At 46.4% G+C, this 14,965-nt stretch overlaps 1 protein-coding gene across 1 annotated transcript in view; it reads right to left on the bottom strand.

Annotated features, from left to right (window-relative positions):
* The window catches only part of LOC147100711 (calmodulin-binding transcription activator 1-like), a 744,706-nt gene that overhangs the window by 209,867 nt on the left and 519,874 nt on the right, over window positions 1–14,965 (bottom strand). Inside the window, exon 4 of the mRNA XM_085967240.1 lies at window positions 8,370–8,505. Coding sequence (XP_085823366.1) covers window positions 8,370–8,505 — 136 coding nt within the window. The remainder of the gene's footprint in view (window positions 1–8,369; window positions 8,506–14,965) is intronic.

The following is a 14,965-nucleotide window of genomic DNA, read 5'->3' as shown; positions in this document are numbered from 1 at the left end:
GCCATGGCTCCTATAGTCTCTGCTCCCACAGCCATGGCTCCTATAGTCTCTGCTCCCACAGCCATGGCTCCTATAGTCTCTGCTCCCATAGCCATGGCTCCTATAGTCTCTGCTCCCATAGCCATGGCTCCCACAGTCAGTACTCCCATAGCCATGGCTCCGACAGTGTCTGCTCCCATTGCCATTGGTCTGACAGTGTCTACTCCCACAGCCATGGCTCCGACAGCGTCTGCTCCCATAGCCATGGCTCCTACAGTGTCTGCTCCCATAACCATGGCTCCGACAGTGTCTGCTCCCATAGCCATGGCTCAGACAGTGTCTGCTCCCATAGCCATGGCTCTGACAGTGTCTACTCCCATAGCCATGGCTCTGACAGTGTCTGCTCCCATAGCCATGGCTCCTACAGTGTCTGCTCCCATAGCCATGGCTCCTACAGTGTCTGCTCCCATAGCCATGGCTCCTACAGTGTCTGCTCCCATAGCCATGGCTCCGACAGTGCCCCCTCCCATAGCCATGGCTCCTACAGTGTCTGCTCCCATAGCCATGGCTCTGACAGTGTCTGCTCCCATAGCCATGGCTCCAACAGTGTCTGCTCCCATAGCCATGTCTTCCACAGCCAGTACTCCCATAGCCATGGCTCCCACAGTCAGTACTCCCATAGCCATGGCTCCTATAGTCTCTGCTCCCATAGCCATGGCTCCGACAGTGCCCCCTCCCATAGCCATGGCTCCGACAGTGTCTGTTCCCATAGCCATGGCTCCGACAGTGTCTGCTCCCATAACCATGGCTCCCACAGCCAGTACTCCCATAGCCATGACTCCTATAGTCTCTGCTCCAATAGCTATGGCTCCGACAGTGTCTGCTCCCATAACCATGGCTCCCACAGCCAGTACTCCCATAGCCATGGCTCCTACAGTCTCTGCTCCCATAGCCATGGCTCCGACAGTGCCCCCTCCCATAGCCATGGCTCAGACAGTGTCTGCTCCCATAGCCATGGCTCAGACAGGGTCTGCTCCCATAGCCATGGCTCCGCCAGTGTCTGCTCCCATAGCCATGGCTCCGACAGTGCCCCCTCCCATAGCCATGGCTCAGACAGTGTCTGCTCCCATAGCCATGGCTCTGACAGGGTCTGCTCCCATAGCCATGTCTCCACCAGTGCCTGCTCCCATAGGCATGGCTCTGACAGTCTCAGATCCTGCATGCCTGGTTGCTACACTCTGTGTTCTTTCAGTCCCAGTTTCTACAGTGGTCATGGGGTGATTAACACAGAGACATACGCATTCTTAGTTATGAACTTGATGTTGGTTTGAAGTATGCAGTACAGTATGATGCTGTGTCCCGCACCAGGCAGTGTATTTCCAAGCTGAGGGAAATGGGGAGCACTCCCTGTCTCTCTGTTTAAATTCTACACATGTACTTACCAGCTCACATTAGATTCACTGCCCGTGCAAGTCTAATAAACATATTGTCAATTATTAATAAAATGACAGGTAACAAGATTTTTCATTACGCTGCTCAAATGTGCTTTTAAATACGTTCCCACAAGCAGCTTTCTCTATTACAATAAGATTATATAATTAGCATGTATGATTGCAGAATAAACTTACAACTCTCCTTTTTTTACTAAAGTTGCCTGTAGCTATTATGTTATAAGTGTCACTTGCTGCTGACATTTTGTATTCAGAAACTCACCCCTACTTGCCAATTTCACTAGCGTTTTCCAATCCTACCAGTCACGGTTGCGATATTACATGCCCGGCAGCAAGTGACTAGTGGTTTAATCAGGAAGTGGCACTGCCTCTTCCCACCTCTCCTGATAGAGTTGACTCTCACCAGGAGCCAGGTACATGAGCATTGCCAACCCGCTGGTACCTTACCCAAGTGGCCCACCTTCATGTGCGAGTGTAGAAAGTGTGTCAGCGGGTCGAAGTACGCAATAGTGGGAGGTGTTACAGTCAAGCCAACCCTGCACTCGCCCAATCCACACGCACAGGGTAGATTGGCCTTGACTGATGATCTGAAGACAAGAGTTCGAATACCACCACGGCAGCTGAGGAATTTAAATTCAGTTAATTAAATTATAAATCTGGAATGAAAAAAGCTAGTATCAGTAATGGTGACCATGAAACTACCAGATTGTCATAAAAACCCATCTGGTTCACTAATGTCCTTTAGGGAAGGAAATTTTCCGTCCTTACCCGGTCTGGCCTATATGTGACTCTAGACTCACAACAATGCGAGGCTGAGATCTTCGTGGATAGCACGTTTAACGAGGTGGTCACATCGCAGGTAAAGAGTACACAGGCAGAAAGGGAATGGGTGACCGCCAGATAGAGTAAAAGAACGAGGAAGGTAGTACAGCACGGTGGCATAGTGGTTAGCACTGTTACCTCACAGCGCCAGGGACCCGTGTTCAAATCCGGCCTCGGGTGACTGTCTGTGTGGAGTTTGCACATTCTCCCCGTGTTTGCGTGGGTTTCCTCCGGGTGCTCCGGTTTCCTCCCACAGTCCAAAGATGTGCGGGTTAGGTTGATTGGCTATGATAAATTGACCCTTAGTGTTAGGGGGATTAAATACGTGGGGTTACGGGGATAGGGTGGGATATGTGTTGGTGTAGGGGTTACGGGGATCGGGTGGGATATGTGTCGGTGCAGGCTCGATGGGCCGAAATGGCCTCTATCTGCATTGTGGGGTTTCTGTGATTCTGTGATTTCTGTGAGTCCCCTGGGTCCATCTCCCTTTCCAACAGATTTTCCGTTTTGGATACTGCTGGGGGAGATGGTTTCTCAGGGGAATGCAGCAAGAGCCAAGTCTGTGGCACTATGAGTGGCTTAGCTGCACAGGAGGGGAGGAAAAAGAGTGGGAGAGCAATAGTGATAGGAAATTCTATCGTAAGGGGAACAGATAGACGTTTCTGTGGCCGCAGACATGACTCCAGGATGGCATGTTGCCTCCCTGGTGCCAGGGTCAAGGATGTCACTGAGCGGCTGCAGGACATTATGATGGGGGCGGGTGAACAGCCAGAGGTCGTGGTCCATAGGTAGAAAGAGGGATGAGGTCCTGCAAGCAGAATATAGGGAGCTAGGAAATAAATTAAAAAGCAGGACCTCAAAGGTAGTAATCCCAGGATTACTCCCAGTGTCACGTGCTAGCGAGAGCAGAAAAAGGAGAATAGGCCAGATGAATGCGAGGCTGGAGAGATGGTGTAGGAGGGAGGGATTTAAATTCCTGAGGCATTGGGACTGATTCTGGGGAAGGTGGGACCTGTACAAGCTGGACGGGTTACACCTCGGCAGAACCGGGACCAAAATATCCTCGCAGGGGGGTTTGCTAGTGCTGTTAGGAAGGATTTAAACTAGTTTGTCAGGGGGCTGGGAGCCTAAGTATGGGCCCAGAACAGAGAGAAACAAAGCTGGAAGTGCAAGTTAGAAAAGTAGTCAGCAAAACTAGTAGAGAGCAGAAACAAATGCCAACAGTAAAGAGGGTCAAAGTGCAGAAAAATATTAAACAGGCAAAGTTGAAGGCACTTTATCTATAAGCACGTAGCATTTGCAACAAGGTGGATGAATTAATGGCACTAATAGAAGTAAATGGGTATGATGTAATTGCCATTACAGGGACATGGTTGCAGGGTAACCAAAGCTGGGAACTTAATGTTCCAGGGTACTCAACATTTAGGAAGGACAGACAAAAAGGAAAAGGAGGTGGCGTAGCACTGTTAATAAAGGATGAGATCGGTACGGTAGAGATAAAAGATCTTGGCTTGGCAGATCGTGATGTAGAACTGGAATCAGTTTGGGTGGAGCTAAGAATCAGCAAAGGGTGGAAAATATTGGTGGGAGTTGTGTATAGGCCACCAAACAGTAGTGGTAATGTAGGGCACAGTATCAATCAAGAGATTAGAAGTGCTTGTAACAAGGGCAATACGGTAATCATGGGGGACTTTAATCTACATATTGACTGGGCAAATCAAATTACCACTAATGGTGTGGAGGACGAATTCTTGGAATGCATGTGAGATGGTTTCCTGGATGTGAAGGAACCAACCAGGGAACAGGCTATTCTGGATTTGGTACTGTGTAATGGGAAAGGGCTAATCAGCAAAGGGTGGTAAAGGGGCCTTTAGGGACAAGTGACCATAATATGATTGAATTTTATATTAAGTTTGAGAGTGATGTAGTCCAATCTGAAACTAAGGTCTTCAATCTAAACAGAGGAAACTACAAGGGTATGAGGGACAAGTTGGCCATGGTAGATTGGGAGACTAGACTAAAAGATATGAAGGTGGACATACAATGGCTAACATTCAAGGAAATAATGCATAATTTGCAACAAACATATATTCCTCTAGGGCATAAGAACCCAAAAGGAAAAGTGATCCAACCATGGCTAACAAAAGAAATTAAAGCTAGTATTAAGTCAAAGAAGGAAGCTTATAAAGTTGCCAGAAAAAACGATCAGCCTGAGGATTGGGATCTTTTTAGAAATCTGCAAAGGGGGACCAAGAAATTGATAAAGAAAGGGAAAATGGAATATGAGCACAAACTAGTGAAAAATATAAAAACGGATTGTAAAAGCTTCTATAGATATGTGAAAAGGAAAAGACTGGCAAAGGTAAATGTAGGTCCTTTACAGTCAGAGATGGGAAAATTTATAATGGGGAATGAGGAAATGGCAGAGAAATTAAATAAATACTTTGTTTCTGTCTTCACGGAGGAAGACACAAAAAACTTCCCAGAAATACAAGAAAACCAAGGGTGTGGCGAGAATGAGGAACTTAAAAAAATTATTATTAGTATAAAAACAGTACTAGCAAAATTAATGGGACTAAAAGTCGATAAATCCCAAGGACCAGATGACCTACATCCTAGGGTTTTGGAATAGTGGACGCATTGGTTGTCATCTTCCAAAATTCGATAGATTCTGGAACAGTTCCTGCAGATTGGAGGATAGCAAATGTAACCCTGCTATTTAAGAAAGGAGGGAAAGAGAAAACGGGGAACTACAGACCTGTTAGCCTCACATCAGTAGTTGGGAAAATGCTGGAATCTATTATAAAGGATGCAATAACTGGGCACTTAGAAGCTAAAAGTAAGATTGGGCAGAGTCAACATGGATTTATGAAAGGGAAATCCTGTTTAACAAACCATTGGAGTTCTTTGAGGATGTAACTAGTGGAGTAGACAAAGGGGAACTGGTAGATGTGGTGTATTTGGATTTTCAGAAGGCTTTCTATAAAGTCCCACACAAGAGGTTGGTGAACAAAATTAGGGCACATGGAATTGGGGGTAATATACTAGCATGGATTGAGAATTGATTAACAGACAGAAAACAAAGCGTACGGATAAACGGGTCTTTTTCAAGATGGCAGGCTGTGACTAGTGGGGTACCACAAGGATCGGTGCTTGGGCCCCAGCTATTCACAATCTATATCAATGATTTGGATGAGGGGACTAAATGTAACATTTCCAAATTTGCTGATGACACAAAGCTAGGTGGCAGTGTCAGTTGCGAAGAGGATGTGAAAAGGCTTCAAGGGGATCTCGATAGGCTCAGTGAGTGGGCGAGAACATGGCAGATGGATTATAATGTGGATAAATGTGAAGTTATCCACTTTGGTAGAAAAAACAGAAAGGCAGAGTATTTCCTAAATGGTGAAAGATTGGGGAATGCAGATGCTCAAAGGGACCTGGGTGTCCTTGTACATGAGTCACTGAAAGTGAATGTGCAGGTGCAGCAAGCCATTAGGAAGGCAAATGGTATGCTGGCCTTCATTACAAGAGGATTTGAGTATAGGAGTAAAGACGTCTTACTCCAATTATATAGGGCCTTGGTGAGACCACACCTGGAGTACTGTGTACAATTTTGGTCTCCTTACCTAAGGAAGGATATACTTGCCATGGAGGGAGTGCAACGAAGGTTCACGAGATAGATCCCTGGGATGGCAGCACTGTCGTATGAGAAGAGATTGAGTAAACTAGGCCTGTACTCTCTTGAATTCAGAAGAATGAAAGGGGATCTCATTGAAGCATACAAAATTATTACAGGGCTTCATAGAGTGGATGCTGGGAGAATGTTTCCCTTGGCTGGGGAGTCTAGAACCAGGAGCCACAGCCTCAGGATAAAGGGTAGGCCACTCAGGACTGAGATGAGAAGAAATATCTTCACATGGAAGGTGGTGAATCTTTGAAATTCTCTACCCCAGAGGGCTGTGGAGGCTCAGTCATTGGGTATATTCAAAACAGAAGTCGATAGATTTCTGACTAGCAAGGGCATCAAGGGATATGGCGATAAGGCCGGTGAATGGAATTGAGGCAGAAGATCAGCCATGATCTCATTGAATGGCGGAGCAGGCTTGAAGGGCCGAATGGCCTACTCCTGCTCCTATTTCTTATGTTCTTATGACTCTTAACTGCCCTCTGAAAGGGTGGCTCACCACCACCTTCTCAAGGGCAATTAGGGATGGGCAATAAATGCTGGCCTTGCCAGCGACACCCACATCCCGTGAAAGAATAAAACAAATGCTCTCTAACAGGAGTCACTGGATCATGTCCAGGCCTGGCTGATTTTCTCCTCTTTAGCCCATAGATGCTATTGCTCTGGGCTAATCTGGCTGAGATCAACTAGCTAAGTACAAACTGGGGTTCACACCTGGGACTTTCCGTATGGCTCAGTACCACACCACTGGGTGCAATTACCCACTGAGCCATCTGCGGAGCGAAAAGTCTTTGTTTAACCTTTGAGCCTAGATTCACCGAAGTGCCCTCATCAGAGTTAGGTGACGAACAGAGAATTGCTTCACAAAAACCTGACAGATCCCACGTGGCACTATCGCCTCACTATGTAGAGAAGCTCAAACAGCAACTCACTGAAGTTTGTAAGTGTTTTGTTCTCAGCCTCACTGTGAAGAAAAATTTGGACAGGGGGTACTGTTCCACTGAGCAATGCAAAAATGAAAAGAAAGACTTGCATTTATATAGCACTTTTCACAACCACCAGACGTCTCAAAGCACTTTACAGTCAATGAAGTACTTTTGAAGTGGAGTCACTGTTGTATTGTGGGACACGTGGCAGCCAATTTGTGCACAGCAAGCTCCCACAAACAGCAATGTGATAATGAGCAGATAATCTGTTTTTGTTATGTTGGTTGAGGGATAAATATTGGCCAGGACACCGGGGATAACTCCCCTACGCTTCTTCGAAATAGTGCCATGGGATCTTTTACGTCTACCTGAGAGAGCAGATGCAATGCAGCACTTGAAGACTCACTGTATTGGAATGGCAGGCCAGTGGTTTGAGCTGCACACCACTCAGCTCTACTCTACCTGAGCCTTGAGCTTGGGGCATGTCCCTGGAATGAAAACTAGATAATCCTGTCATTTTATTTTAATCTATTGCCCCTAGTTGTCCTGCGGGCATTAAGAGTCAACCGCATAGTGTGGGACTGGAGTAACATGTGGGCCAGGGTGGGTAGAGGTGGCAGGTTCCCTTCCTTGAAGGATTGTTAGTAAATCAGTTGGGTTTTTATGACATTCCAGCAACTTTCATGGTCATTTTCTCCAGTGCCAACCCATGAATTACCAGATTTATTGAATTCAATCTCACAATTTGCCATGGTGGGGTTTGAACTCATGACCTGTGGGATGCTCAATCGGTCCCACAAGCATTACTACTGTGCCCATTGGAATGGTGCCACGGGCTTCCCGACAACCAAACAGAAGGGACGTTGGCAGAGTTCAGGGAAGTAGGTTGTCCTCTCAGCCACAGAGTTCAAGAAATAGGAAGGCCATTTAAACGGTAAAAGTACAGAAAGAAAGAAAAAGCTGAGCAGTGAAGACATGCTAACATCGAGGGGGCGTGATTATGTCTCACTTCCGGCTAGCTATTCCTCACGCCCCCGCCCCCAGTGAATGAGCCATTCCGTTATGTAAGTGGTGCGATGAAAATATAAGTTTCTATTGTCCTTTAGCGGTTTGGCAGGAAACCTGAAACCAGAATATCGGCTTGTTCTCTCAGCTCAGGATAGTGGGCATCATGGGGACACTCGGCGAAGGGAAGCGGAGAAAAACAACAAACAGCGTTGGTAAAAAATCATTTTCTATAACTTTTTTATCGCATTATAAGCTGGCTCTGAAATTTGATAACCACATCAACAGGCTCGGGTGTGGAATGTTCTGTCAGTCAGAAACTGTTTTCTTGCATAATTGTGGTAAGAACCAGTCAACTTGTGAGGCTCGTCACCTGTGCTCTGACTGGAGAGGAGGTACCACAGCTCAGCCCCACTTCCAATATTCCTTTAAATCAGTCGCAGTTTTCCCCAACGAGGGAAAAGTACAAAACAGACTCGACAGTATTGCTGCGGCCCTTACCTCCACACCCTGCACCTTCAGCTTCATGTGATCCTCCCGCGTAGTTTTCCCATCTTTCCGTTTCTTCCAGCAGTAGCCGTCCTTTCTGTATTTCACCTTCTTCCTGTTGTATAGGATCATGGAGCCATTCTGTGGCCTGCAATATTTCAAGGAGGAAACACAGTTGGAAATGGGAGTACAGGACCCTAATAAAACAGTTGAAGAGGCACTTGTCCCCATTGAAAAGCAAACCTGTAGCGTCTCAGTCTTTAGGAGTAACACTCATTTTACATTTAGAGGATGATCCATTTTGATGCATGTTACACTTTCTCTCCCCAATCTTATTGCCATCAGGACATTGGCTCCTACTCGCCATGGTTCCAGAGCCTTCAGGTGCCTCTCCTAAGTGCCCACTCTTCATGAATGAAAGGCTCAAATTTTATGAATGCATTTTATGGAGGAGATTCGTGGGCGATGCACCCACTATTTCCTGATATGGCTCCTGAACATCTGGCTGGTCCTTTCCCCTCCCTATCCTAGGAGTGCTGAGGCCAATTGTAACTCCCGTACTGCTGCCCAGATTAAGGCCAACTAACCCGGCACAGACTGGGAATTGAACCTGGGACCGTCTTACACTGGTTGTATCACTACTACACGTTTATCCGCTGAGTCTTCAAGTGCACTTGATGCACGTCACTCTTAAAACAAAATATAGTTCCCCATCTCTAATTGTCTCCATGTTGTCACCAATCTGACTCCTAGGGGGTAATTTTGCCGACGCTCAGGGGGCGGCTTTGGAGGCGGGACTACTGGCAAAATTGCAAAGATTGACAGCGGGTCCTGAACCCGCTGTCAACCCGCCTCCATACAATCTTCCCAAGTGTCGTGTCCCCAATTTGCGCATGGACCCGACACCTAGCGGCGGGAAGAGGATTATCGGCACTTAACTGCCTGTTAACAGGTAGTTAACAGGCAGTTAAGGGGCTTTTTTCAATTTTGCCAGGTCAACTGCGGGCTTCCCGACGTCTGGACACCACGCCAGGGTAAGTGTGGCATGCTGTGGGTTTACTGTAAGGTTTGTGCATTGATGACAGCTGCAGAAGTGGTGTGAAGGATCCAATGGTACACTGGTGAGTTTCAGAGGTAAGAAAATGTTGGGAAAATCATTTTTAATGTATTTAGACTTTTCTGTAGGTAATAAAGTTTGAAGTGCTTGTGTAGTCCCACCTCATTGGGAGGACCTCTCTCACCAGTGACAGATCACTTCTGTAACCTCACCTGCAGCTGCCATCTGTTTTATCCTAAAGAGAGAGTCTCTGGAGAGCCTGGGTGCAAGGGCTCGCCTTTGAACAGCGATTGGCAGTGTTTGCAGCACCTCAATGCTGTCAAACACTGAAAAACCATCTGTCAAAAAAAAATGAATGTGTCCCCTTTAAGAAAACCGGCAGATGACACGTCATCAACTGACTTCATCTGACACCGGATTTCTCTTAATTGGCCCGCAAAGCGGGCTTAACAAGGCCAATTGACGTAAAATAGTGTCTGTGTGTCGGACATCATTGGGGGCGGGATCAGAACCCGCAAGTCAGCTGACCCGCTCCCAACTCGCACTGAAAGGTGAGATCGTGCCCCTAATGTTTCCACCATATATACACACTGACATGAATCTTGCCATTCATGTGGAAATGACTTATGAACTAATACTGGGCGGCCTGCTGGTGGCGCTGTCCAGGGAGAGTATAAATACTCGGGCATGGGCCCAGCTTGCTCAGGACATTCTTTAACAGGAACTAGTGAAGGACACAACTTGATCTCCATGTTGAAAAACAGTTGATTAAAGCCTTGTTTAATACTCAGACCAAGTGCCTAGTAGTTTTCTTACGTCACACACTACATTACCCCACATCAGTGGGTCAATTTGTTTGTCTAAAAGCCGCCATAAACTTGAGCTCATCCAAAACTCTGCTGACTGTATCCTAACTCACACCAAGTCCATTCATCCATGACCCCTGTGCTCGCTGACCTACATTGGTTCCCGGTCCGGCAACGGCTCAATTTTAAAACTCTAATTCCTTGTTTTCAAATCCCTCCATGGCCTCGCCCCTCCCTATCTCTGTAACCTCCTCCAGCCCTACAAACCTTTGAGGTCCCTGCGCTCCTCCAATTCTGGCCTCTTGTCCATGCCCAATTTTAATCGCTCCATCATTGGCGGCCATGCCTTCAGCTGCCTAGGCCCTAAGCTCTGGAATTCCATCCCTAAAACTCTCCGCCACTCTCTCCACCTTTAAGACTCTCCTTAAAACCTACCTCTTTGACCAAGCTTTTGGTCACCTGTCCTAATATCTCCTTATGTGGCTCGGTGTCAAATTTTGTTTGATAATCGCTCCTGTGAAGCACCTTGGGACATTTTACTATGTTAAAGGTGCTATATAAGTGCAAGTTGTTATTGCTGTTAAACAGATTCACTACTCTGCATTCTGTCTCTTTGTGTCTGCCTTTTCTAGGATCTTTCTGCCTCAATTACAGCTTCTGTTGCAAAAGCTAGATTGACATTTTGGTATCTGTATCCTCTTCACAGACAGGGATCAAAGAGCTTTCCAACATTTGGATGAGGGGTGCCTTTCCAATTACCAAGATAATTCTAATGAGTCATTTATTGCTTTAGTCTTTGGGAAAAGCAAGTTATGTTTAGCATATTAACCAGCCTTCATCAAAGTGCCTTTCTTTTAAACACATGAGAATCGGAAAACATTGCTTATCAAGCTGCTATAATAATTCCAAAACACTTTAGTATTTCAGTTTCAGCAAATGATTTAAAGTGTCAGGGAGAGTTTAGTACTGTACTCGTACTTTATCGGCTGATTAAGTTTGCTTCAGTATAAATTTACACCGTGCAATAAATTTGATTAGGCATTTTTGCTTGAGCTATATGGTCTGTTAGCGTGGTCTCTTTCTAATGAGGGGAACATTGAGAACTGCATGGTGCACATACCAGCAGTACAAGAAGCAATCGGTAACTCTGAGGCACAATATGCCCAACCCCTTCATGCAGAAGGTTGAGTTTTGGTTCAAAAATTGGCACAGAGTGCCAATGGAAACTGCCTATTATGATGAACAGGAAATGGGAGAAGACCAAATTGCAACAACCCCATCCCCTATTTAAAAAGGTAACTTTAACCAGATTATTTTTCTACAAAGCCCTTCCCTCACCTTTTGCTCTTGTAAAAGGCAGAGAATTAGAAGACTGGCTAACAAAGGGTTAAAGACTTGCTGAGGCTGTTTATACTCTTTCAACTTAAATTTTGCCAACACAGAACTTCTGTTGCGCTGGTAGATCGATAAACAAGAGAAAGACAATTTCAACGGCACACATTACTGCTATTTTTTAATCTTTTGTTGCAGCTGAAACTCGAGCAAGTTGGCTGCTCTCTTATCTCTTACACACCAGCTCCTGAGAACTCAACTGCCTGAAGTCCCAAACAGATAATGCAGCAAGATTCAGTGGATTCAATTCGGATAGAAACACTTGCAGAGAGTGAGGTAGAAAACAATCAATCTGCTCATTTATGTCCTTATAGGGCCCCATGCCCTTGTAAAAGTGTTTCACATCAGACTTTACAAAGATACGTGCACATAATTTCCGAGAATGTCACGGCTCTGTTGGTTACCTCGGTGCTTAATCTTTTTAATGTAAATAAACATTTGTCAGAAGGTCGTGCTTCAGCTAATTATCCAACCGTATTTGTATTGTGACGCTTGCCTCAAGAGATAACGGCCTAGAAATTGAGTGCCCTTAGCGCCGATTTTGCGGCGCTAGAGGGCCTAGCGCTGCATTTGGCGCCGGCGCCGAAATTGCCTGGGGCCCTTACGCCGCGGTAGACCGGTAGCGCTGCGCCGGCACCGATGACGTCATCGGTGTGCGCAGCGTCCCGGTTGCCATGCCGACGGGCCCCAGCGCCGAAATTCAGTTGCGGCCGCCTCGCCCGTGACAGCTGCAACTAAGACTCTGGCAACAGAGTCTTACGAGTCTTTGCGCCGGCGCATTAAAGGCCCCGCGGCGGCCGGCCGCTTTCCCGCCGGCCGCCTGGCCGCAGCTCCCTCCCCGGACTTCCCCCCCCCCCCCCCCGGAACAGAAGCAAGCCCGGCACTTGTCCGAGGTGCCGGGCTCATTTTTTAAAAGATTTTCGCGGGCCGCGATCGGGTGCAGGCAGCTCCTCCTTAAGGGAAGGAGGAGGCCTGCACTTCCCGAGCCTGCCGCACCGCATCGGGTGCCGCAGCGCCGGAATTGCGGCGCGAAACGGCAGTTAGCGCCGATTTACCGCCGCAAAGACCCTTCAGTAGCGCCGGCAGCCGTTTGGGCGCAGCCCTGCTGAATTTTTGGCGCGCGCAGGGGGACTTAGCGCCGGCACTAACTTCCGGCGCTAAAGCCCTGGCTAAGCCAAAACTCAATTTCTAGGCCAACATGTTTGAACACCAATTTTGGACCTATTCACAGGCATTGGGCAATATAGCTCTCAAGCTAGTCACTAGGTGTGCTCAGCTAAGGGCTGGGATCTTCCCTCCTTTCCTCTGGGAAAGCATCTGGTGCCTGAGCGCTAACTCCACACAAAGAAAAAGGAAGAAAGACTTGCTTTTATATTGTGCCCTTCACAACCTCAGGACATCCCAAAGTGCTTTATTGCCAATGAAGCACTTTTTGAAGTGTAGTCACTGCTGTAATGTCAGAATTGTGGCAGCCAAATTGCGCACAGCAAGGTCCCACAAACAGCAATGTGATAATGACCAGATAATCTGTTTTTAGTGATGTTGGTTGAAAGATACCAGGAAGAACTCCCCTGATCTCCTTAAAAGTAGTGCCCCAGGATCTTTTACATCCACCCGAGAGAGCAGATGGAACCATGGTTTAACGTTTCATCCGAAAGCCAGCACTTCCGACAGTGCAGCACTCCCTCAGTACTGCACTGGAGTGTCAGCCGAGATTATGTGTTGAGGTCTCTGGAGTGGGACTTGAACCCACAACCTTCTGACTCAGAGGCGAGAGTGCTACCCACTGAGCCATGAATGGCACAGTGGCATGACTGAGATAGGGAACTCAGCAGAGGGTCAGAGGTGCCGTCCCATATTTTTCTAAAGTGTGGCGTAGTACACTACACTTCCAACAGACTGTGTCGCCTTGACACTCAAGAGTTAAAATAAATGAAGGGTGTAATTAAAAAGACTGAAATGAAGGAGACAGGCAATATGTATTTCAAGTAAAGATATTGAATAATGGGCACCACAGATGAGATGCTGGAACAGAGTGGCAGGAAGCAGCTTTAGTGTTTCATGCTTCTGATTCCTCACACCATCAGAGATTTGGGTACCAGGAGGCTAGCTACATCCCTATATGGGAAGGGTGGGTGGAAAGAGATACCTGGGGCAGTCTAATGTCCCTTCCAATGGAAAGAACGAGACCTGTGGTGGGCGGTCGTGAGCTCAGGTTGCTTGCCCAAATACTCGCCCGAATGGGTGACAGAGAAATAAATAAAATATAATAAGGATGGAACCATATAGTAGATATGTTAAAATCTAACAATGTATAGCATTGGGCTGACAATGAATGAAGGATTTAAACATTTCCTCAATCAACAACAACAACAACTTGCATTTATATAGCGCCTTTAACGTAGTAAAACGTCCCAAGGTGCTTCACAGGAGCGTTATCATCAAAATTTGACACCAAGCCACATAAGGAGATATTAGGACAGGTAACCAAAAGCTTGGTCAAAGTGATAGCTTTTAAGGCGCATCTTAAGGGAGGAGAGAGAGACGGAAAGGTTTAGAAAGGGAATTCCAGAGCTTACGGACTAGTCGATAAATTCTTTTGGAGAGGAATTCCATAGTTTCTTGAAAAAGAGGGATATTAAATGGTATGTGGTGCGAATAGGACAGTGGGATTAGACTAGGTGGTTCTTGTGGAGAACAACACCTTGATGGACTGAATGGTCTCTTTCAGTACTGTTACATTCTATGGTACTGGTGAAGATGGATAATGTAAGAGACTGTGTGCACAAGAAACCATAGAATCATAGAAATGTGCAGCGCAAAAGGAGGCCATTCGACCCATTGTATCTGTGCCAGAATAATTTCTGATGGCCCATACGGGGATCGAACCCACGACCTTGGCATTATTAGCACCACGGTCAACCAACTGGGCTAACCAGCCACCATGAGAAAACCATCGTAAAGGTAAAACATATATATATATCGGGTATTTAGCCAAGCATCTCTATTGTTTAGCATATTAGTATGCATCAGTCATTATTTCAGAAGTTTTACATCCAGGATGGATTTTTCTAATTACTTTGGTTGTGCAAATAGGTTCCAGTAAAACCAACGATCAGGAATTGCTCAGCAGTGTGGAGATTCTACCGAGCTCCTCGTTTCACAAAATTCACAATGACTGCTTTTTATACGAGTCTCACGATTTTTCATTTACCACACTGTTAATCTCTACAGCTAGAAATTAATATTAATGTACTGTATGTGAGGCTCTTCTATATCTTGCTTTGCATATTATTTGTGGCAGTACAGTGTCCATTAGGAGTCTTAATCCCATTTTGCCTGATTACGCACCA

The sequence above is a fragment of the Somniosus microcephalus genome, chromosome 25 (genome assembly GCF_052327205.1).
Source record: "Somniosus microcephalus isolate GS21.2 chromosome 25, FLI_Smic_1.0, whole genome shotgun sequence".
Classification (NCBI taxonomy): Eukaryota; Metazoa; Chordata; class Chondrichthyes; order Squaliformes; family Somniosidae; genus Somniosus; species Somniosus microcephalus.
Note: the sequence above shows the minus strand (reverse complement) of the source record. Positions and strands in the feature narration are given on the sequence as shown.